Below are 25,275 nucleotides of genomic sequence, written 5' to 3' on the forward strand. Positions count from 1 at the left end.
CTTAAGAAGAATAGTAGAATCAGGATATGTGGAGACTTTAAAGTCACAGTTAACTCTGTGATGTCAGCTGAGCAGTAACCGCTACCACACATCGACAACCTTTTCACAGGCTTAGCTGGGGGTCAAAGTTCAGCAAAATAGACTTCTGCCAAGCCTACCTGCAGATGTACGTAAATGAAAGGTCAAAGGAGCTGTTGACCATCGTGACACACAAGGGACTCTTCAGGTACTGTCGTCTACAGTTTGGAATCACAAGTGCGCCAGCGCTGTTCCAGAAGGCGATGGACCAGATCTTGAGTGGATTGCCAGGAGTACAATGCTACCTGGATGACATCCTTATCACTGGGAAGGACAAAAAACACATCTTCGGAACTTGGACACAGCCTTACAGAGGTTGAAATACTACGGACTGCAAGTTCGTAAGGACAAATCTGCGTTATTCTAATCATGGGGTTACTGAATCACTATGGATGCTTTATCCAGAGCTTAGCAATGAATCTGACGCAGCTGCATCAGTTGCTTTGTTAGGACAAAACATATAAATGGACAGAACAAAACCAAGGAAACAATACTGAAATCTGAAGTACTGATACACTTTGACCTGTCATTGCCCATCCAAATAGCTTGTGATACTAGTCCATATGGTGCGGGAGCAGTTATGTCCCATATCATGTCTTCCGGTGAAGACATGATCGTTTTCACATTGAGGACATTGAACAAAGCAGAAAGTAACTACGCACAGATAGAACGAGAAGCTTAAGCATCATTTTTGGAGTGCGTAAGTTTCACCAGTATTGGTACAGGAGGATGATCACCCTTCTTACTGATTATCGTCCGCTGACGAGCAACTTTGTTTCTGTAGCTAGCTTGGCTGGCTAGCCACTTTGGTAGCTACTGGCTGGCTAGCTAGCTGACACCGAAGAGATGATAGAATGATTTTCTGACTGAAGCACATATCTACTGACAGTGACACAGTTCTCCATGTGGACTGACAGTGAACTTTACTACACCATTATATTTAACACTGTTTAAAATTAGCAATGTTGAGGTGGTATAACTGACAAAATGAAATGAGATGTCAGAACCCAGCTGGCAGGAGGTAAATTACTTTCTCAAGAAGGCCAGAGGAAGATCAGCACAATGTACATGGGACAAAATGTTAAAATTCCAATAGCTAAAAATTTCACTGACTGAAAAACCTCAAACCAACAAAAAATTGTAGAAAGTCATACAGAAATGTTGAAACATTTAATGACAAAACTAAAAGGTGTGCAACATGGAAATATTTTGTAATTTATTGACGGTCCCTAATTATCCCGGATTAAGGCTATCCAAAGTCAATGTCAGGTCGCACACCACCCGGCTGAAGCTAATTGGCTAAATAATTTGGCTAACTCTACCCACCTGGAAACACTAGACACCCACATCAAACCATACCCCATAACCAACTCGCGTTTGAATTCAGTCATGGCCGCTAGCATTTCTTAATGAACCAAATCCACCCTTTAAAACGAACTAACGACCTGTTGCACCTCTACCTTGCTACCTTTCAGATGAGCCAAGGAGGAAGACAGATGAGAACAACAGGCCAGTGGAAGACTTTGAACAGCAGCAGCCAGGGGCAAATGCTAGGGAAGAGGATGATTTAGGTGACCCAGTCACCAAAACTATTTAAGCTACCCCAGTATCCCCTTGACCGTTTTGGATCGCAAAACTAAAGAGACACACCAGATAAGACACAGAGACATGAACAGAAGAGTAGGTGATGGAGAGACACCAGACAAGACACAGAGAAAGTGACAGAAGAGGGCAGATGGAAAGAGAACAGAGGTGGATTGAGCACATAGTAGACTATATCCCTTCAAGCAGCTCTATAGATTCTAATTAGTTTTATTTCTTTGCACAAATTGGAACAGGTGAAATACAAACAGTTAAAAAGTAAACATGGTTTACTAAGGATTTGCATGTGAAAAACGCTGTGAAATTACTATGACATGTTTTTTTCTTGTATACTTTTTACAACCAGGACAGGATGAGAGAGGAGGGTAGACAAGAGACAACAACATATAATACTAAGAGACAGCAACAGAAGAGGGCAGACAAGAGAAACAGCAACACAGAGAAAGTGATAGAGAGAGGCAGAGGAGGGGTGAGCACATAGTAGACGTGCGTGCGTGCGTGCGTGCGTGCGTGCGTGCGTGCGTGTGTGTGCGTGTGTGTGTGTGTGCGTGTGAGAGAGAGAGACAGGTGTATGGGTACTGTGGGATTCTTTAATCAGTTTAGCTCATTGGATAGGTCAGAGTCTTTGTTTGAAGTTGTTGAGTGGTTTTCGGCCATACTCTGTAGATGTATGTGTATCAGAGTAGACAGAGAGTGTTCCAAAGTAGAGAATTACAGTAGCAACTGTAATTTAGTACTGGCAGGTGGGAAGGTGCAAAATTCCTGAAAAATATAAAATCTCTCAATGCTCTAATCTCTCAATGTTAATCTCAAAGTGCACCAAATTCTTGCATTTAGCTGTTGAAATTCCGTCTTTTTTTGCTGGGGAAGAAGGCCCCGGACTTCCCTACAGGATTTGGACTAAGCCCTGAATGTCTTCAAATCCTAGAAACCCCCCTGTGTTATATCATCATGTTATTGAACAATGAGATATTCAATCAAAAAAAGAAAAGAAGGGAAATATAATTACTTACCACCTTTCCTAAGTAGCATGAGAACAGAGAAAGGCAGATAGGAGGAAAAATCTGTAAAACAAAAACAAACAAACAATAAGAAACATGAATTTCTCCAAAGAAATCAGAACCAAATAAAAAAATCCAAAATCAGCCTTGGGAAATGGGCTACGGGTAGGCCTAGTCCGTGAAACAAAGCCTACCCCCATAGCCTACAGATACTGTACTCTTCCCTTCAGAGTTTACAGTACACTGGCAAAGTCAGGTAGAAATATCTTGTGCCACTACCTGGGCTAAATCTTAGTCACCAGAGCAGGGGTACCCCAATTAACTAGTTGAAACCTCTTTTACCCAAGACAGAGGCTATAGAAACATCAGAATAATACCATAAAAATCCCACCGGCCTTACCAATTCAAACAACAACTAAGATCTGATGAATTAATAAACTAAATAATACATTGATAAAAGGATGAAAAAATGGGTGTGCGCCTCACACAGACAGCGGACGTGCACGAGAGGCTCTCGGAGCTCCGAGAGGTGTCAACGGACAGAAGAGAAAAAAAGGCTTTATTTTTATTTGATTTTATTGTAACCAGACACAAATGCAAATCAACAGCACAGGTAAAATGAAAAATACATCAAAATACATTCAAGATTTAAAACTATTCAGAAACAGACGTCTGAAGGAGATAACCACCCTAAGTGGTGACCCGAGGAGGCAGAAGAAGGCTTTTCACAAAGCAAGGGAGGATGAGAAACCAGCGTTGAAGGATACCTGATATTAAGACCTTGTTACCTGCACATTAAAACCTTGTGCTGAGCTGAGTATCATGGAAGGGACAGAAGGAGGCAGATGAAGGAGAGCATGGATTTCACAAAGAACCTCCCAGTATCTCTCAAAACTCCTGGGGTGACAAAAGATCAGGAGAACTGAAAGCAATAAAGAAAGAGGTGGAGGAGCACATTTGTGGAGTCCACAGCGACCCCAGATGTGAGGACGAGCTAGAGGAGATGGCAAAACTCATCAAACCAGATGAGCCCACCATCCCCTTTGAGGTGTCGGAACCCATCTGGCAGGAGGTAAATTACTTTCTCAAGAAGGCCAGAGGAAGATCAGTGCCAGGGCCTAATGGTATTCCGTACAAGGTGTTAAAATACTGTGAGAGGCTCAAGAGGAGACTCTGGAGGCTGCTGAAAGTGGCTTGGAGGAAAGATTATCTTGCAGAAAGATGGACAGATGCTGAGGGGTGTTTCATTCCAAAAGAGGAAAACTCAAACATCAAGCAATTCCAAACCATCTCACTCCTCAATGTGGAAGATAAAATCTTCTTTAGAATTGTTGTCCAACAACTACATTGACACCTCAGTACAAAAGGGTGGCGTTCCAGGAGTGTCTTTGTGCCTTGAACACACGTAAGCAAGGAGATCTGACAGTCCTTTGGCTAGACCTAACCAATGCCTACGGAACCATACCCCACAATCTGGTGGAAACCACACTCAAGACCTACCATGTWCTTGTGAGATTCCAGAAGCTCCTTCAGTGCTACTTTGACATCTTCAATATGCGCTTCATAAGTGGAGACTTCACCACCACATGGCAAAGGCTGGAGGTAGACAATGTCACCAGGTGCATCTCAGTTACTCTGTTTTCTGCAGTGATGAAACTCCTTGTCAAATCAGCAGAGATGCTAAGAAGGGGTGTAGTACTGGCAAGCGGTGTCCAGCAGGCTCCAATCAGAGCATTCATGGACGATCTGACGATCACAGAAAAGTCAGTTCCAGAAGGCAGATGGATTCCGGAAGATCTGGTAGAGCTCACCAATTGGGCCAAAATGGTGTTCAAGCCTACAAAATCCAGAAGCCTAGAACTGAAAAAAGGGACATGTCCAGGAACGGTAACGATTTATTAAGATCAGAGAGGAGACCATCCCCACAGTCAGAGAGAAGCCTCAACGACAAAGAGAGTGTGAAGGAGATGCTCTTGCAAGTCAACCTTTAAATGAGAGAGAGAGAGAGAGAGAGAGAGAGAGAGAGAGAGAGAGAAGAGAAGAGAGAGAGTGAGAGAGAGAGAGAGAGAGAGAAGAGAGAGAGAGAGAGAGAGAGAGAGAGAGAGAGAGAGAGAGAGAGAGAAGCGGCCTACATGACAAGTTTAAGGCCCGGGGCTAACAAAGCAGGGTTTTACCAGACTCAACTTGCCACTGTTTGCATATGAGGTACAGCTTTCAACCATGGAGGCTCTCGAGAAGAACATTAACAACTTCCTCAGGAGATGGCTGGTAGTCCCAAGAAGCTTCTACGCTATCGGCCTGGCATCGATTATCATGTCGCCAGAATAAGACCCAAGACATTTATTGGAAAGGAGCATCAAGCTTATCACTTTGCACTTTCACCACCCTGTGAAGTTCATCATAATTTATTTTGTCTGTAGTCTAATAAACTGCATACTTTCCTGACGGGTCGTAGTGGGAGGACCAAACAACATGTCAACGCGTGACTCGAAGTTTACTTTGATATGATGGTTATTATATCAATATCTGGATGGATGGATGGATGGATGGATGGATAGATAGATGCATAGATAGATGCCCCATGACTGTGCAACCTAATCATTACGAAACCTGTATTCAATCAAATAAGCCACACGTAGCAAGTAAGCCATTATATTTTTTGTTAACCAAATTCAACACTCTCATTTGCATTTGTATTTGTATTTATTATGGAACCCCATTAGCTGCTGCTCTTCCTGGGGTCCAGCAACATAAGACAGTTACATACAGTTTAAAATACTATATGACATTACATTTCATAACACCTTGCCCAACACATTCAGTGCGTTCCCTCAGGCCACCACCACATATTTACAATACAACACCCATGTGCACGTGTGTGTAGATTACGTGGCTTATCATGATCATGTGTTTCTCTGCTTGTATGTGTCTCTTCACAGTCCTCGCTGTTCAATAAGGTGTATTTTTATCCCTGATGTGGAATAGAGTTCCATGTAGCCATAGCTCTATGTAGTACCGTGTGCCTCCCATAGTCTGTTCTTGACTTGGGGATTGTGAAGAGACCTTTGGTGGCATGTCTTATTTGGTATGCATGGGTGTCCGAGCTGTGTGATAGTAGTTTAAAACCTCTTAAGGGTTGCAGTGACTTCACTCGCTGTAGTAGCTGACGTGTATAGTTTTGAGTCATCCTCTTACATAGCCACTCTGGCTTTACTCAAGGACAGTGGCATGCCATAAGTAGAGATTGAAATAGTTAAGGGGCCTAGATAGCTGCCCTGGGGAATTKCTGACGCTACCTGGATTATGTTGGAGAGGCTTCTATGAAAGAACACCTTCTGTGTTCTGTTAAACCGGTAACTCCATATCCACAATATAGCAGGGGGTGTAAAGCCATAATATATATATTTTTCCATCAGAAGACTATAATCGATAATGTCAAAAACTGCTTGCTTGGTGAGTGAAAAACATGAAAAAGCACCACCTACTGGAGAAGACAGATTTTGGGCCCAGTCATCTTGCTTCGCCTATTCCTCTCTGACTGTTTCTTTTAAGATTCCCAGTGTCTGTGACGCCTGCCATTTTGTGCGACGCAGACTCGGTGGAGAGCGTGGTGAAACAGAGAAGATGCTGTCTGTCCTGCTGAGTTTGGATGCAGAGTCTTTATCCGACAAAGTCAAGTTACGATGTGTCAGTTATCCTGTGAGAGCTTTTGTCCCGAACCTATTACGGTATTTTAGGTGCCAAGCTTATGGTCATGTTGCAATAGTGTGTAGGAGGGAAGTTCCTAGATATGAGAAATGTGCAGGAGGGCATGAGACAAAGGAATGTGTAGTATCGGTGGGAAAAGTTGTGTGTTAACTGTAGGGGTATCCATGGTGCATAGTGCTGGAGATCAGAAGTGTCCAGGGAGAGAATGTCAGGTTGAGGATCCGATAGGGCCAAGTAGTGGAATAGTGGTGAGGTTTTAATGGGTGTATGTTAGCTGGTAGGGCAATGTTTTTTCCCTTTTTTAATATATATATATATACAGTGGGGCAAAAAAGTATTTAGTCAGCCACCAATTGTGCAAGTTCTCCCACTTAAAAAGATGAGAGAGGCCTGTAATTTTCATCATAGGTACACTTCAACTATGACAGACAAAATGAGAAAAAAAATCCAGAAAATCACATTGTAGGATTTTTTATTAATTTATTTGTAAATTATGGTGGAAAATAAGTATTTGGTCACCTACAAACAAGCAAGATTTCTGGCTCTCACAGACCTGTAAACTTCTTCTTTAAGAGGCTCCTCTGTCCTCCACTCGTTACCTGTATTAATGGCACCTGTTTGAACTTGTTATCAGTATAAAAGACACCTGTCCACAACCTCAAACAGTCACACTCCAAACTCCACTATGGCCAAGACCAAAGAGCTGTCAAAGGACACCAGAAACAAAATTGTAGACCTGCACCAGGCTGGGAAGACTGGATCTGCAATAGGTAAGCAGCTTGGTTTGAAGAAATCAACTGTGGGAGCAATTATTAGGATCAGTGCCAGACGTGTCCCCCCTGCTTAAGCCAGTACATGTCCAGGCCCGTCTGAAGTTTGCTAGAGAGCATTTGGATGATCCAGAAGAAGATTGGGAGAATGTCATATGGTCAGATGAAACCAAAATAAACTTTTTGGTAAAACTCAACTCGTCGTGTTTGGAGGACAAAGAATGCTGAGTTGCATCCAAAGAACACCATATCTACTGTGAAGCATGGGGTGGAAACGTCATGCTTTGGGTCTGTTTTTCTGCAAAGGGACCAGGACGACTGATCCGTGTAAAGGAAAGAATGAATGGGGCCATGTATCGTGAGATTTTGAGTGAAAACCTCCTTCCATCAGCAAGGGCATTGAAGATGAAACGTGGCTGGGTCTTTCAGCATGACAATGATCCAAAACCGCCCGGGCAACGAAGGAGTGGCTTCGTAAGAAGCATTTCAAGGTCCTGGAGTGGCCTAGCAGTCTCCAGATCTCAACCCATAGGAAATCTTTGGAGGGAGTTGAAAGTCCGTTGTTGCCCAGCAACAGCCCAAAACATCACTGCTCTAGAGAGATCTGCATGGAGGAATGGGCCAAAATACCAGCAAAGTGTGTGAAAACCTTGTGAAGACTTACCGAAAACGTTTGACCTCTGTCATTGCCAACAAAGGGTATATAACAAAGTATTGAGAAACTTTTGTTATTGACCAAATACTTATTTTCCACCATAATTTGCAAATAAATTCATTAAAAATCCTACAATGTGATTTTCTGGATTTTTTTTCTCATTTTGTCTGTCATAGTTGAAGTGTACCTATGATTACAGGCCTCTCATCTTTTTAAGTGGGAGAACTTGCACAATTGGTGGCTGACTAAATACTTTTTTTGCCCCACTGTATATATATATATATATATATATATATATTAACCTTTATTTAACTAGGCAAGTCAGTTAAGAACAAATTCTCATTTACAATGACAGCCTACCCCGGCCAAACCCAGACGACGCTGGGCCAATTGTGCACTGCCCTATGAGACTCCCAATCACAGCCAGATGTGATACAGCCTGGATTCGAACCAGGGACTGTAATGACACATCTTGCACTGAGATGCCGTGCCTTGGAGCACAGGAGCCCTTTTCCAGTCCTTTTTCCTTCCCTTTTTGTGTCACAAAGTATAAAGAATTCACACTCCAGATCAGTAGACGGGAAACACAGAGCTAGATGACTTAAGAGGCCGTGACCGGTCTCACACTCCAGTGCAGTAGGTGGCGATGTATGCACCTTTCAGTTGGTTGCGATCTGCCAATTCAAATTTAAAGAAGAAGAAGCCTGTGGCTGTGTTCGAGAGCATCAACACGACTGKCCATTGACTGATTTATAAATCACTTTGCGTCATAAATAACGATTCATTATTATTTGTAGATCAGTCCGAATGTACCACATGATACATTGCGGTTTTGATCCTTTGAAATACGGCCTGGTTATTTAACCTACGTTAGGTTAGGGCGCACTGTTAGCTAGCAAGCCATCATTCGTCTGTTTGGCCAAATACTTATTATTTTCCACGGTTTATTTAGAGGTATTCCCACTTGACGAAAGTGCAATGTCGTCGTGGGCACCAGGCGGCAGACGGCCTCAACCCAACCCAAATGGAGGGTAAGTGGCTAGCTAGCGTAGCTTCAATCAGCCTCATTCTTGCCTGATTAGATAGCTAACTAGCTAGATATGAAACTACTTATGGCGGAAGTCATATCTGGAGCCTAACTAGCTAGCCAATTAACCGGATAATTATTGTATTGTGGGTGGGTGTGTGTGTAACGTTGTTAGCCTAGCTAGCTAACGCAGTTATTCACAAAGGAATGGCTAACGTTAGATGTTCAGAGTATGTGAGCGGAGTTGAGCGGTCGGAAATCGTTTTCCTCCGGCGCTCCACGTACTCTCCAACGACACTGCTAAAAACTGCTCTTGCACAGGGGTAAAAAATATTGCCGCGCCAAATACGCTCTTATAATTTAAATCACAATTTAACCAACCCCCATCTATTTGTGTGGCTACCTGGACCTACCATTTGGTTTTGAAGTATTGAAACCAACCCATATGATTTCAATAAAAAGGTATTTTAATTATCATGAAAAGGTGACTTAGAGGCGTTGATAACTTCAAATAGGAAGCTACTGTACATGTCTTGTTAAACAGTATATAAACATTCTAAGTAAGTCGCGAGACAGACAGGTAGCCTAAGAAGGAACGAAAATGAATTATTTAGGCTATATTAGCCTATTTAACATTTTTTTCAAGGCTACAGTCTACAAAGAAATGCATTGACGAGTCCGACACACTAGACTGGCAGGAACATTAAGTGCTCAGCATTTAAACAACATGTTGTTGTATTAAATTATTATATTCTAAATTGCGTTTATAGGCGTTGACTTACTTAAGTTATCATGCTAGAGAATCCGGTGTTTGGAGGATATGTTGGTTCGAGGGCCGGCCGGCAAACTGTGCCAATATTTCCTCCAAACACCGGTTTCGAGGGCATTATCACATTTATACAACGGGTTACCAACATATTCAAATAATGATTGACATATTTATATTAAATATTATTTCATCCTTCCACGATATAGTCCCGACACAAATCTAGGGTTACAATCAAGCCAACGGGTTCGTTTTATCGTTTCGGTTATGGAACACCGTTTGGGTCTTTGTGTGTCAAAAAAGATACACGTCAAATAACACTAGTTGATGTGTCAAATAAGCATGTTGACCAATCAGGACCTGAATATGACTGCACGTCACATAATAATTTAACCCGTTCATAATTATTTTACGTAGTTATTACACATTGATTACACTATCACTGGTGTTTCATATGTCATAACGATTCGTCGATATGAATGTTATGATACTGGTAAAGTTGTCTCTCGCACCTACAGTGCTGGCCATTAAAACATTTTTTTTTAAATAAGGTGAGCTTGCTCATGGATGCAAACAATGGCCTTCCCCAAAAAGATAGCAAAACAATCTGTTTCAGTAGCTATAGTTAACTAACTATAGCTAACTATATAGCTAGGTGTCATCATCTAAAATAACCCTACATTTTAAGACAGTTCTTAGAAACTAGCCACAATAAGTAATAGCCACAATAGTGGACTTTGCAGTTAGCCTTCAAAATATAAGTATGTCATTGACAGTGATACAAATTATTACAAATAGTAGAATTATGCCATAATTGAATAAGTCATGCTAAACAAGTTTGGAATGTTATATAAAATCTACAAAAGACAATACTTTGTTAATTTGACAAAAATCTGTTGAATTCACCCTGGATGTATTGTACTTTAGAATTGCATTGGGGGCATACTTATTTCACTTACCTATGGATTGTGGATCAATGACATGGGGTATCAGTCTACTCCGTGACACCCAGAGAACATTAGTGTCGTAGCTCTTATTGCGGGACACTGAAACAAGTGAATTGAAACATTTATTATCAACCTATGTGTATTGAACACTATTCCCGAGGAAAACCAATACTGCGTGGATGTTTTGGAGTCTGATAACTCTGAGGACGTTGGGGAAAAAAATATATTGGGTATTGAGTAGACTGATACCCCATTTCATTGATCCCCAATTCTTAGGTAAAACTGTAATAGATCAATAAGCATGTCAATACACACAATAGGCTGACTGGGGGGGGTGATGTCACAGTCCTAGATAAGAACTACAACGCTAATATTTACGTAAACTCTTCACAGTTGTGTTCTGTGGGTGTCACCGAGTAGACTAATACCCCATTTCATTGCTTCACATTCCAACCTTCTTTAACATTATCTAGTCTAAATATGGCATGATTCCACCAATTGTGTCCTTCTGCATCACAAAATTTTACGTGGTGTCAATACGTCATGTACCTACGTTATATAGGTATGCACGTCAGCTTTGACATCGGGGCGTTAAACTAGATATCGGCCGATACCGATGTTGGTATTTTTTGCTAATTTCGGCTGATTCCGATATGTTCACCGATATATCGTGCATCCCTACTCGGTACACATGGGACAGAGACACAGCAAGGTTTATACAAATCTCTGCTGTTGAAAACAAGATGTTAGTCTAAAGAAATGTGACAATGTCTAGATGTTTTATATAGTGGAGATCAAGTTTATAAATTGCCAGGCTGGGCTGATGAGACAGTGGATTGCGCAGTCAAATGGAACAGAGTAAATACMAATTTTAACGTCAGATTTAGCTGGTAGTTACTTGTGGAATAGACACCGGCTGAAATGCAGTTTTAACCAATCAGCATTCAGGATTAGACCCACCGTTGTATAAGTAGATTTAAAGAGAATTGTAATGAAAAATGCCTAACTAGGCTGTCTACAGTCCCTTTGAATTCACTTTTGGAAACACGAGTTTGGCCAGCGTCTATGGCTTCAGGCTCATGCAATGGTGCCTATTGTATAGATTAGACGTCGACCGATTATGATTTTTCAACGCCCATACCGATTATTGGATGACCAAAAAGCCGATGCCAATTAATCGGCCGATTTTAAATAAAATTCCCCCCCAAAAATGTACATTTAATTTATTTGAAATAATGACAATTACAACAATACTGAATGAACACTTTTCTTTTACCTTAATATAATACATAAATAAAATCAATTTAGCCCCAAATATATAATGAAACATGTTCAATTTGGTTTAAATAATGCAAAAACAAAGTGTTGGAGAAGAAAGTAAAAGTGCAGTATGTGCCATGTAAGAAAGCTAACATTTAAGTTCCTTGCTCAGAACATGAGAAGATATGAAAGCTGGTGGTTCCTTTTAACATGAGTCTTCAATATTCCCAGGTAAGAAGTTTTAGGTTGTAGGAATTATAGGACTATTTCTCTCTATACCATTTGTATTTCATATACCTTTGACTATTGGATGTTCTTATAGGCACTTTAGTATTGCCAGTGTAACAGTATAGCTTCCGTCTCTCTCCTCGCCCCTACCTGGGCTCGAACCAGGAACACATCGACAACAGCCACCCTCSAGGCATCGTTACCCATTGCTCCACAAAAGCCGCGTCCCTTGCAGAGCAGATGCGGTGCCTGTTAATTRCTCATCGAATCACAGCCTACTTCGCCAAACGGGTGATGATTTAGCACTGTCGTTGCACCAAACCTAACCATAAACATCAATGCCTTTCTTTAAAATCAATACACAAGTATATATTTTGCCTGCATATTTAGTTAATATTGCCTGCTAACATGAATTTCTTATAATTTGGGAAATTGTGTCACTTCTCTTGCGTTCCGTGCAAGCAGTCWGGGTATATGCTGCAGTTTGGGCCGCCTGGCTCGTTGCGAACTGTGTGAAGTCCATTTATTCTTAACAAAGACCGTAATTAAATTGCCAGAATTGTACATAATTATGACATAACATTGAAGGTTGTACAATGTAACAGCAACATTTAAATAAAGGTGTAAAAAATCTATTTTAAAAATCGGCCAAATCTGTGTCCAAAATTACCGATTTCCGATTGTTATGAAAACTTGAAATCGGCCCTAATTAATCGGCCATTCCGATTAATCTGTCGACCTCTAGTATAGATAATAGAATGAAAATGAGCTAAGCTTTAAAGAGATCACATTTTTTATTTATAAATACTTTGCTACAATGACACAGCCAGCTACCCACCTTTTTATTTTTATGTTAGCATGTACACATAGTTCACATCATGCTTTCGGGATATGTCTTTTCAGATTCCACAATGATTCTTTAGTTGGTGACACTACATCACCGCCCTCCCGCTCTTGGTCCTCCTCAGCTTTCTAAGTCACCTTGATTTTGCACCTGTGTGTTTTATCAGTTTCTTTCTGAATATATTTAGCGAACTCCATGACAGTAGCTAAAGCAAGGGGCTGTAACGGAACCCAAGTGGCCTACAAATGCATGCTGGGCCAGGCATGCCCTGAGCTTGTGAAGTGAATGGTACTGGAGCGGCGAGAAGTCCGACGCTCCAGCCTTTGGGGGGAAACTCGCTCTGCGCTCCAGTCAAATGGGTCAATCTCCGTTCCTTGCTCCGCTCACATACTTATGGCTGTGATGCTAATAGCTGGCTAACTGTAAATCTCCTTCAGCAGTGTTAAACCTCTTCGGCCTTTTCGAAGACCAGCACCATACCCCGTGAGAGAAGACAGGACCGACGACCACAAGGATTCTGAGAGGTAGTTAACATTACAGCTAACAAAGGGTGGCTTTGTAAATTTTACTCTGGAGTGCTAGAGTACGCTCTGGGCGTTTTGTAAATTCAGAATGTTGTCAGATTGTCCGTTTGTAAATTGAGTGTTTCACTCTCGGAGTGTTCCCAGTGCACACTCGATGCTCTGACAGGGGAGTAGGGTTGATCCGAGTTTTCTGACCTCACAACGGCAGTCAAGCACCCAAGCTAACTGGCTAAAGTTGTCTAGCTTGCTAGCTACATCCAGACACAAATGAGAGAACACCTCACCCTGACCATTTTACTCGCCCTAGCCAAGCTGGTTAGGCTGTTTTCATGTTAACTAAAGCGTTGGTGACTGTAACTCTGCTGCTAGCAACAATTTAATGATGGTTTTTTTCTGACTTTTACTGACACCTGTCATATTCGACGGGTGTTGTGCGTTCGTAAATTGATCAGTTATTCTGCGCTCTGACAGACTCAGACGAGAGTGCTCTGAAATCAGATTAGATAGCCAGAGTGAATTTACGAACGCACCCTAAATTAGCTAGCTAGCTAGCTAGCTATTTTTCAAAATTGTTAGCTAGCTAGTCTGCCAACATTCCTTGATTGACTGTTGATAAATGTTAATGGCAGGTTTTGAGGGTAGCGGACTAAACTCAACAGGACGTGTAAATGCAGGCTATTTTCTTTTTATTAACTTAGTTTTATCTGATGTCGGAGCTCCAGTCCACCCACACTAGTTGCCGCTCAACTCCATCATAAATTGTGGAGTGTAGTTGGCTAGTTTGATGGTTGCTGAAACATAAGAATGTTACCATGCTTACTCCGCGGATATCAGTCTGAAAGAAGTCTCTGTAAAAAAATAAAATAAAATAAAAATAAGACACGATAGTCTCTCTACAGGCGGAATGTTGAATAAATTATATTTACGCTTACATTACCGGTTGTGCATGCTGTTGGTCCTTCTGGCGGTAGGTGGAGTTAGGGTATCCACAGGAAAGTGTTGTTTACCCTACATTGCCGATAGTTTCTGTCACTTGTATTTTCAATCTGTTGACGCATTGCATGTGATGCACAATATGTAAACAATATCCGAATGTCGTTGACCAAAGCACTTTTCTAGCAATATTGGSCATATTGTGCAAGTGTTTGTCACCTACGAATTGCATCATTATTGAAAATAAAAACCGGAAATACAAACTATACAGACCAGCGTACTGAAGGTCTGGTTGATAACAGTTCCCTGTGGATATTTTGTATCCAATTTACCTCRGACATGGGGACAAAATCAGCAGACAACCGGTAAAGTAAGTTGAAATGAAGTTTTTCAACATTCTGAATTGTAATGGAACAGTTMGGGAATGCTGAGCCTGCATGTTAGTGTGTAAGTATTTCACTCTCGCATTCTAAAAAGGCTAGCTTGAGGGGTCATGATGCTGTGTGGTGAAGTGGCGTGTCAAAACATGCAATCAAATGGTTTGTGAATATGTACCATACTCTGCTAATGCCAAATACTTGTTATGATGTCCGCTCCATCTGAAGAATAAAGTAGGCACACCTGTGTGTAGGGTGGAGGAAGGGGTGAACAAATGCTACAAAGCCTAGTGAGGTTTTTGTTTTACAGAGGAGCTATTTTTACTGAAAGAGCACAGCATGCCATGTTAATCTCTGAAGTCATACAGTAGGCCTGTACTAATATGGTGCATATGTCTTTGCCATTGTGAAAGCCACTTCATGCATGAATGTCTGTGTTACTTTCAGTTACGAGGAGTTGGACCAACAGCATGACTACTCCGGTAACAATATGGACTATGAAGGATATCAACATCAACAAAATGGTGAGATCACATTTCTCTTATGTGGTATGTCAACTAAATTCATTTATTTGCCAACAACCTGTTTAGAAAATGTCTTCTCTCCCTTCTCAGCTTCTCCCAAAGTTTACAATGCAGCTGACAAACGTAGCGCCCTCTACCAGCGGTTCTATAAGCAACTCCAGGAGAAGACACCTGCCGACTGTGTGGTTCTGTCTGTGAGCAACCAGAGCACGTGAGTAGCTCACCTTTAAGAAATTAGGGTATTTATGCTTTTTGGTTCTTCCTTTGGCAATATTTTCTATGCCCTTGTAAGGGGAGGTGTATGTGTGTTACTCCAGGAGTGAGGATGGAGAATTCAGAAACTGGTGGTTGTGTGTGAAAAGGAATGAAAATACCCATACACCTGTTGGGGATGACTTGTGTGGGAATTTAACTGTAATTGCCAAGAAGAACTATGTATGAATGGCAACAACCTGGAAAAACTAAACTGAAGTCAATTGTAAGATTGACTGAGGTAAATTTAAAACTATTGTTTTAGCTTATCTAAACGGGCCAAATGCTACTACTGTTCTTTTTTTTGGTTTCTTACACACTTGCATAAACTTCCATTCTACTCATGTCTTTCTCTCCAGGTTGGCTGAACATTTTGTTTTTAATCTACTTGTAGAAAACTGCCTCCCTGTTAATGAATCAGACCCCCCCTAAAACCTGTAGTAGTTTTTGTTTTCCTTGCAATCACTTATAAATTAGTTTCTTCACATGCAGAAATTCAAACTCTCTGCTTAAAAAATATATAAATTGCACCTTCCTCGGCTTAAAGGAGATTCGCCATCAACATCTCCTGTTAAGCCAGATTTTGGTTCAAATTGCACCCAGTTAATTAAACTTGACTAACTCTATTAGGGATTGTTCGATATCCCATAATATGACAACTTGATTTGTTGAAGATACATATTTGGTTGATTCTTGACATAACCATCAAAAACATGAATCCAGACATTCATCACAGACACTACAGAACAATCAACAGAAACATAACACAAAGTGTTATGAAAACAAAAAACCTCTTGGAGAACATCACTTTTTGTTGTAAACAGTCATGCAATGCTTTGTTCAAAGTGCACTCTCAATTCTTAATCTGATCATCATCGGTCTGACAAGCGAATATTGTACACACTTGTCTGGAATGTGTCACGTAATACATGTATATGTAACTCTACTATTCACCCGTTCATATATTTCATGAAATGGGATAGATGAGTTAACCATTAAACTCATGAAACAGAATGAAGCTTTTATATCCATCTTTAAAGAAAATGTAGAAGTTGTCCAGTTCTTGCAGCATTCAAAGAGACTGAAGGTCCATTGACCTCATGGGTTCACTCTGCCTTTTCAAAAATAAGTTATGTTACAATAAAAGGCTAACTTTTTTTAGGTTTTAATTTCATACTGTAAGTAGCCTGCTTTAGCACTGCTTTGGTAGCTACTTACACCTGTAAATAGTAGTAACAGGATGGAATTTGCTGCCATTTTTAAATGATTGTATGCCCCCCATAAAACACTTGCCATGTCTACCCCTAGCAAACCTATTCAATCCCCTGCTCAAAAGTGTTATTGCAACACTCACATAAAATGTAACAATGTTACCTTTYAATATAGCCTACCAAAAAATGCCCAGTGTAGTAATAATAACCCTATCTGCTGATCTTTTTTCCTTTTCTTCATAGTGTGCTATAAAGTTTTCTCAGTGTTATATAATGTAAACCCGGATGACCTATGCAACTTACATCTTTCTACTGTTAACTCACACTCATCTTGGTCCTTGTGGACACGACACATTCAACTTCCGTGTTTTGAAATGGTCACCCCTGCCTAAACGTATTGCTGATACTTTCTCTGAGCAGAAAAGACCTACAAACTAAAAACTGGTGCCAAAAGACGCTGTTTTGTGGAGAAATTGAATAAGTGCTATGTTAATTGACAGTAGTGTTTTTAATGAAGCAGCGTTTTAAACATTCATCACAAGTGTTATGATGTGTACCTGTTGTTGGCTTTGAGACATCACTGTCCCACCCTCCTCAACATATTGTATGTTACACACAGTAGTGACTAGGTTCAATGAAGATTGTCACTGGTCAATACTGTTCATGCTCTTTCAATACTGTAGATTTAAGATGTTTATAAGCATATTTAAATACAAAATGCACATCAACAGATAAAGAACTCACAGCAGCCTGGATTTAATCACCTTATCACATACATTTTTATAATATTAGGCCTATGGATATTAGGCTTGGGCGGTATCCAGATTTTCATATCGCCATACCTTCCCTTCTCTCGTCCCGTGATTTACGGTATTACCGGCATAGCACACAAGGGGGTGCTAAAATCACAAGAGGCCCATTGGGCCTTTATTACCAGACTACTAAAAATTTGCACAAACTAATTGCGAAATCACATAAGARGCTTTTAGCTATATTCTAACGAGCGAAAAATGAACAAACTAATTGCAAATCCAGTACAAAGTTATACAAGCATAGCTCGTAGCTACAGAATGTCAATATCGGTGAGTGTTGACATTTACAAGCAAAAGTGAACGAGATACATTGTGCAAATGAAAAAGTTGTGATACATGCTTTTCTGAAGAGAGAGCAGCATGTGTACACGGAGCACAGGGGAGAAGAACGCAGGAGAAAAGCTATTAGGAAGCACAGGGGGAAAAACGGCAACTGTACAGAACTCATCCAGAGCTCTGACTACTGACAGAAAGCTTTTTATAAGATATCTGATGGCAAACATTTAGTAGTGAATTGCGTAGAAGTGTATCTTCACCTCGTGTGCCGCACAACAGAGACTCACCAATATAGAACGCTATGGACTCACTAGCTCCCGTTGTGCTATTTACAAACAAACACATGACTGGATCAACTATTCTGGGGAAGTATGGTGTGCTTCATAATGTGACAGGTGAAATGATGAACGCATTCTGCTTCATCTCCTAAGGTATTTTACAAGTTGACTGCAGGTATTAACAAAAAAAAGTACCTACAAATATTCAAATGTATTGATATCGCATGGCTTTTTCCAAATACCCCCAGTATAAGGTATACCGCCCAAGCCTAATGGATATACCAGGTTATCCTGTTCTTCACTGGTCACTTAACTACACCTTGATAAGAGTTGTGATTCAGTTGAGGTGTCTTTGTGGTTGATAGAAGCTAGGCCTGGACATGCTGCCACAGCACAGCGGTGCTGCTCTCCTCTCACACGACATGCCTGCGCACCCCTCGTTTGTGTGCAGAAGTCAATAACCAGCTTTCTTCTCTTTTTTCAAAGGGATTACCCCAAATCTATAGGCCACTGTTTGCAGGACCGTGGCCTCTCGGTGGAAATGATTTACCTGCAGGCGGAGTCGGGCCTGACCCGGGCCCTACAAGATGTCCGCTCCGACGGTTCCCCCTTATGTATTCTCGTCGAACAGACTAACGTAGCTCTGTCCTCGTGCACAGTAATCATATTTTCAGAATCCCTCAAAAGTAAGTCCCCCACAGTCACCTGGCCCCTTCTAACTAAACAATTAAAAATGTATCTCTAAAAGAACAACAATACCAAGTCTAACACTCCTGATAAAACCTATTTTAATATAGAACATTTAAGGGTGATATATAATATTAGGCCTATGGTGATTTTAGTTTAATTCTGTAGTTGAGTACTCAGAACTCAGCAGTTCACATTTGACCCCCTCATCAGAGGCTCTCACATTAAACTTAACATTCATTTAGGTTTGAAATAATACAGACAAAAATACTGTACCAGTCGAAAGTTTGGACACACCTACTCATTCAAGGGTTTTTGTTCATTTTTACTATTTTCTACATTGTGTAATAATAGTGAAGACAACTATGAAAAACATATGGAATCATGTAGTAACCAAAAAAGTGGGAAACAAATCAAAATATATTTGAGATTCTTCAAAATAGCCACCCTTTGCCTTCATGACGGCTTTGTACACGCTTGGAATTATTTCAACCAGCTTCATGAGGTAGTCACCTGGAATGAATTTAAATGAACAGGTGTGCCTTGTTAATTTATGGAATTTCTTTCCTCCTTAATGCGTTTGAGCGAATCAGTTGTATTGTGACAAGGTAGGGGTGGTATACAGAAGATAGCCATATTTGGTAAAACACCACGTCAATATTATGGCAAGAACAGCTCCAATAAGCAAAGAGACACGACAGTCCATCATTACTTTAAGACATGAAGATCAGTCAATCCAGAATATTTCAAGAACTTTTAAAGTTTCTTCGCGTGGAGTCGCAAAAACCATCAAGCACTATGATGAAACTCTCATGAGGACCGCCACAGGAAAGGAAGACCCAGAGTTACCTCTGTTGCAGAGGATAAGTTCATTAGTTACCAGCCTCAGAAATTGCAGCCCAAATAAATGCTTCACAGAGTTCAAGTAACAAACACATCTCAGCATCAACTGTTCAGAGGAGACTGCGTGAATCAGGCCTTCATGGTCGAATTGCTGCAAAGAAACCACTACTAAAGGACACCAATAAGGAGAAGAGACTTGCTTGGGCCAAGAAACAAGAGCAGTGGACATTAGCCCGGTGGAAATTTGTCCTTTGGTCTGATGAGTCCAAATTTGAGATTTTTGGTTCCAACCACCGTGTCTTTGTGAGATACAGAGTAGGTGAACGGATGATATCTGCATATGTGGTTCCCACCTTGAAGCATGTAGGAGGAGGTGTGATGTGGTGGTGCTTTGCTGGTGACACGGTCTGTGATTTATTTCGAATTCAAGGCGCACTTAACCAGCATGGCTACCACAGCATTCTGCAGCGATATGCCATCCCATCTGGTTTGGCCTTAGTGGGACTATCATTTGTTTTTCAATAGGATGTTGACCCAACACACCTCCAGGCTTTGTAAGGGCTATTTGACCAAAAGGAGAGTGTTGGGGTGCTGCATCAGATGACCTGGCCTCCACAATCACCCAACCTCAACCCAATTGAGATGGTTTGGGATAAGTTGGACCGCAGATTGAAGGAAAAGCAGCCAACAAGTGCTCAGCATATGTGGGAACTCCTTCAAGACTGTTGGAAAAGCATTCCAGGTGAAGCTGGTTGAGAGAATGCCAAGAGTGTGCAAAGCTTTCATCAAGGCAAAGGATGGCTACATTGAAGAATCTCAAATATAAAATATATTTCAAAAAAAAAATAATACACTTTTTGGGTTACTACATTATTCCATATGTGTTATTTCATAGTTTTGATGTCGTCACTATTATTATATAATGTAGAAAATTTTAAAAATAAAGAAACCCTTGAATGAGTAGGTCTGTCAACTTTTGACTGGTACTGTATGCACATATCAATCACACTAGAAAAAGTATTAATTGCTTGATATAAATCCTCAGGAAATGTCAAACTAGCAGATGACCAAATTTTTACATTGTATTATTTATATATATATTTGTAACATTTAATATCTTTTTAAACTACTATTGAATAGCTTATTGAAGGTGTACTATGCAGCATTTTATATCAGGCTTAATACCCATGCCAATATATCCTCCAAACCACGGCTTCTCAGGCATTATCACTTAAATCATTTTGATTTCGGGGGAAAAAGACTTAAAAAATACCTGAAATAAATGAGCACAATTTTATATTTTTTTTTGTAAAAGAAACCGTATTATATTGTTGTTCGTACCTCTGAGAACCAATCGTGCAACAGGAAGAAGCTGTTTGTGTACATTGACGGTGGCCAGACCGTCCACTTACCAGTGAACAAGCAACTTTACAGCTTCAAATGATGTTCAAAAAATGTTTTTGTCTCAATGATGTATTACTTTAATTTGACCTATCCTAGACATGTAGGGCTATTACTAGGTGGATAAGTCATGTGCATTTTTATCAATAATGGTAGTATCTAAATCTTAACAGCTAAATCATGAACAGGCCATATGCTTGTATTTCTTTAAATATTATCAACAAATACTATTTAATAAGTAAAATAATTGTAATTGTTATTGTACTGTTATTTCATATTTACTTTTTCCTGTTCAGCACATGTGTGTATTTAAAATGTTCTCTGGAACTGAAGTATATAATCCTCAACTCTCAAATAATCCTCAAAGATGCCTTTCCTTAATCCACATAAAATATTATCCTTGAAGCGGTACTGCATGTCATGCCAAATCTGTATAGTGAAATAATACTGTGTAGTTAGTATTTATGCACAAATGGATAACTAACCTTTTTTCAACTTTTATGCATACAACATACCAAAAAAATACATATTTGCTGTACATCAAATCAAAGTAACATTCACCTTATCAAATATATAATACCAGCATTCAAAGTACATGTATTAAAAACATTGTTTAAATTGTGTTAATTTATTACTGATTACTACATATTAATGCAATATGAACTGTTTTGAACACAAATGGCATTGCATTTTCACTCAACCCCAAAGTAAAACCCCCATATCAAAATAAACTTGTCTGAAAGAAGTGGGACTTCAGAGCAAGACCTCCTGTATGATTAACTTTTATATAATGTCTTAACTTTTAACCTTCAAACCCCTCTACTAGTCCACCGCAACATGCCCAAGGACCATGCCATGGACTTTGTGATGGCGGAATATGGCCGTGGGCTTGGGGAGCGGACGCAGCAGAAGGACCCTGCAGAAACAGGGGCGCGGGCGGCCGAGCTGGTGGATGACTACCTGGAGAGAGAGAAAGTGGAGAGGCATGCTGTGCCCTCTGACACCCGCCAGCTGCTCTTCTTCCTGGCCGAGGGAGTCCACCTGTACCCCGAGGAGCTGAGCACCATCGCGGAGTATCTTCGCAACCGCCAGGACCATCTGCAAGGTGCAGCCACACAACCATAGTGTCCATAGTCTTTATGCACAGTACAAGCTTTTTTATTTAGGACAGCGAATGAGATCTCCTTATTTTCTAATAATTAATTTGATTGTTCATTGTCTCTAACTACACCATGCATTGCAATTTGTTAATGGAAATACAGGATTCTTAGATACTAAAGTGACAATGCTGAGTTATAATTAATCTATTTTTAGGATGTTATACACTCCTGTAAAGGGTTGTTCTAATGTTTTGTCTCTTTCCCAGCCACGTCTGAGACTGGTGATGGCCCCCGGCCTGAGAGGAAGAAGATGTTGCCTCCAGGTTTAGGAAAACCTCCACCGCTGCTACCCACCCCCTCAGGCCCTCATGGCAGAGAGCCACACCCTGGGATGGGAGAGCACCCTGCCACCCCCCTCATGACTCCAGGTGAGTTACCATTCTCGAAAATAGAAATGTTCTGCAGGGCAGATGGGATCGATATCAGATGGGAATGTTAAAATCAATCACTCATGAGTCACTTGTTATGGCTATGATTGTATATGTGCGTGTCGACAGTTTCTGTTTTCTTTAGGCTCATACCCCAAGACCAAGCCGCCTCCACTGCTGTCCATGCACCAGGGACAGGGGCTACCTCATCGTCCCCCTCATGGTCCCCCCCCCCTCATGGCCCCCACGGTCCATACCTCGAGGACCCCCAACCACCATGGCCCCCCTCCCCCCGAGGGCCCCCTCCCCCCCGTGGTCTCCACAGAGTGGCCCCATGCCCCCACACGGCAGCCAAGAGGAGCCCCACCATCACTGAAGAGCCTTCACATGGGACCCCAGCCTGGGCTGCTCCCCTGTCCAGGTTAGTCACATGCTTTACTGTTCTACTATTTCATGCCCTTCACGTGTCGTCTTAGGTTAGGCTCACTAAGAGCCCTATTCCATTAAATGTGTCTTAAAGAGGAAACGGACCAGAGCATCAGAGTGTACTTAAAAGCAGCGGGTGGCAGTCCTATCGCCTCGAACCACAAAACATCAGACATTATTTAATTTTAATTTCCCAATGCTTCTACATGTTAAATTGTCACTGTTCTTCAACACCCAGCACGTTATTGACTGCACGGCCAACGTTTGTTCTAGAGTTTTCCCTCTTGTCGTCTTAGGCAGGGGTCAGCAACACATTACAGTACAATACAACAGTAGCATTTCTATAACATGTCAATATCCACAAAACTATTGTACATTTAATCCAATCATGTTCCTGTCTCCTGTCTGATCAGGTGGTCTGCCTCCACACCCTAACACACCCAGGCGCTGAGAGAAGAACACCTCTTGACCACCATGGACAGACAGCAGAAAGCATTAGAGCTGATCAGGAAACACTGTCATACTGGCCTGAGGAGTGGGATCTCCTTCAGCTCAGTGCCCTGCTGCTGCTCTCTCAGGACCCCACACTACCACTCCTTATCTCAGAGCCCTGTATAGATCGTCTCTGTCTCTGCATCCATAGTTTAGCAAGCTGAAATTGAATTTTATTTCACTATTTGGGAGTTCAGAGCTCAATTTTTATGAGTGTTTGAGTTGACCCACAATAATGTTCAGGAGCCAAGTCAGAACAAATGACATCTTATTTTTTGTATTGCATTCTCAGATTCTTTGTTTTTTTTTGTTTCATTTATCTGTTTTTTGTTTGAGTTTTTATCTGAAAATTGGCTATCAAATATTATAATAAACAATAGATTAAAGGCTAATCAATCTCATATCTTTTGCGATCATCTCATCACACTCAATGGTCTGTCTTTGGAACCCAGATTTGTCCTAGGAGGATATGATGCCAGTATGCTATCAATTTAAGAACATAGTAAGCAATTCATGGTAAAGTCTGCACCTGTTGTATTTGGCGCATGTGACAAARATAATTACATTTTAATCTTGTGATAAATATGAAGGTGATATGTTCAGGAGCAGGTCTGAGCATGTGGTCAGCTTCAGTATTTATTTTGTTAACTAAGTAAATTGGTAATGATACTGGAGTAAAATTAGCTAATTAAGAAGAACGGAACTCCGTTTCTTAGGCTCTATTAAAAAAYAATTCTGCAGGTGTTTTATTAGAATAAAACATTCCATTTTAGCTTTTTAAGTTGGCGGTCTGAGAGAAATTAATGCTGTTTTAGAGCACTTAATGTTAATTCCTTTTTCTGTGTTATCTCCCATGATCAAATAAAAATTTTAGCACCAATCATCACCCAGTGTTTAGGACAGTATAAAAGGTGTGACTAAACAGTTTCTGGCAGATGTTTCCTATTGGGAACCCTCAGTATAATGTGCCCATGAAAATTAAGAAGTTATTGTGGAGATGTTTTTTTTTACATACACAGAACTATATCAAACATGGATGAGATACTGTGTGTATCTAAGCCAACCTTGGCAGTGGTCTGATGTGAAATCAGACAATTTGTAGTACTTATATCACTAGATGGTGCTATAGATCCATTCAATTATCATTATCTTTGAAACCACTGCATCGCCAATATCAAATGTGTTTCGTCTTCTCTGACATTGAAAGGCTACAATCAATTTATTTGAGTCGGAAGTCCCAGTTATGTTTTATTGTTTTTGCCACAAGCCTATAATGTTGTTTTGCATGACATTGTTTCCTTAGTAATTTCTTATTCTGTATCAGTTTAAGCGAACGAAGCACCTCACTGAATTGATTATTAAGATTAAAGGAAATAATCTTGTTACTGAAAGTGTTCTGAGACAGATAAAGGTGCCAGACTTTTTGAAAATGAAATCAATTCCTCTTGAATTCTATTTTCATCCGTTTCATATTGTGCTTCATGTCAAAGTGTACACCGTTGAGTTTTCTATGTGGGCATACGCAGTAGATATCTAATAACAGTAGTGGTGGCTCTATTCAAAGTTTGAATCAACTTTATTTTCAGAGAAAAGGCTGATATCCTACAACAATGCTGAGAAAGAAACATTGTCGGCTAAGATTCAGACAGTATATGTATTTCCAGTACATTGTCGGTTGTACAATGCTTGCAAAGTTAAAATCAAATATCTATCCTGTTTGTTTTGTCATTTGGCAGTGTGTGTCTTACAGGATGCACACATCAAATCAAAGTTTATTGGTCGTGTACACAGTTTAGCAGACTTAGTAGGTGCAGCCAAATGCTTA

At 40.6% G+C, this 25,275-nt stretch overlaps 1 protein-coding gene across 2 annotated transcripts; it reads left to right on the forward strand.

Moving 5' to 3' along the window:
- Positions 1-8,600: 8,600 nt before the first annotated feature.
- On the forward strand, positions 8,601-24,905 carry si:ch211-216l23.2 (nuclear receptor coactivator 5). 2 transcript variants are annotated; one of them, XM_023971106.2, is made up of 9 exons: positions 8,601-8,845; positions 13,324-13,410; positions 15,168-15,244; positions 15,335-15,455; positions 18,560-18,759; positions 21,831-22,109; positions 22,371-22,532; positions 22,678-22,953; positions 23,372-24,905. In XM_023971106.2, the coding sequence occupies exons 1-9, from the start codon at positions 8,793-8,795 to the stop codon at positions 23,407-23,409; spliced, it is 1,293 nt and encodes a 430-aa protein (XP_023826874.1). In that variant the 5' UTR covers positions 8,601-8,792; the 3' UTR covers positions 23,410-24,905. The 2 variants fall into 2 exon arrangements, with proteins under 2 accessions (XP_023826874.1, XP_023826875.1); XM_023971107.2 differs by having other exon boundaries at positions 8,602-8,845; positions 13,327-13,410.
- The last annotated feature ends 370 nt before the right edge of the window (positions 24,906-25,275 follow it).

The sequence above is a fragment of the Salvelinus sp. IW2-2015 genome, linkage group LG26 (assembly GCF_002910315.2).
Source record: "Salvelinus sp. IW2-2015 linkage group LG26, ASM291031v2, whole genome shotgun sequence".
Taxonomy (NCBI): domain Eukaryota; kingdom Metazoa; phylum Chordata; class Actinopteri; order Salmoniformes; family Salmonidae; genus Salvelinus; species Salvelinus sp. IW2-2015.

Coding starts and splice junctions, on each gene's coding strand:
- si:ch211-216l23.2 (XM_023971106.2), top strand. CDS start 8,793: ATGTCGTCGTGGGCACCAGGCGGCAGACGGCCTCAACCCAACCCAAAT. Junction 13,411..15,167: donor GACCACAAGGATTCTGAGAG/GTAGTTAACATT, acceptor TGTTACTTTCAG/TTACGAGGAGTTGGACCAAC. Junction 22,954..23,371: donor TGGGCTGCTCCCCTGTCCAG/GTTAGTCACATG, acceptor CTGTCTGATCAG/GTGGTCTGCCTCCACACCCT.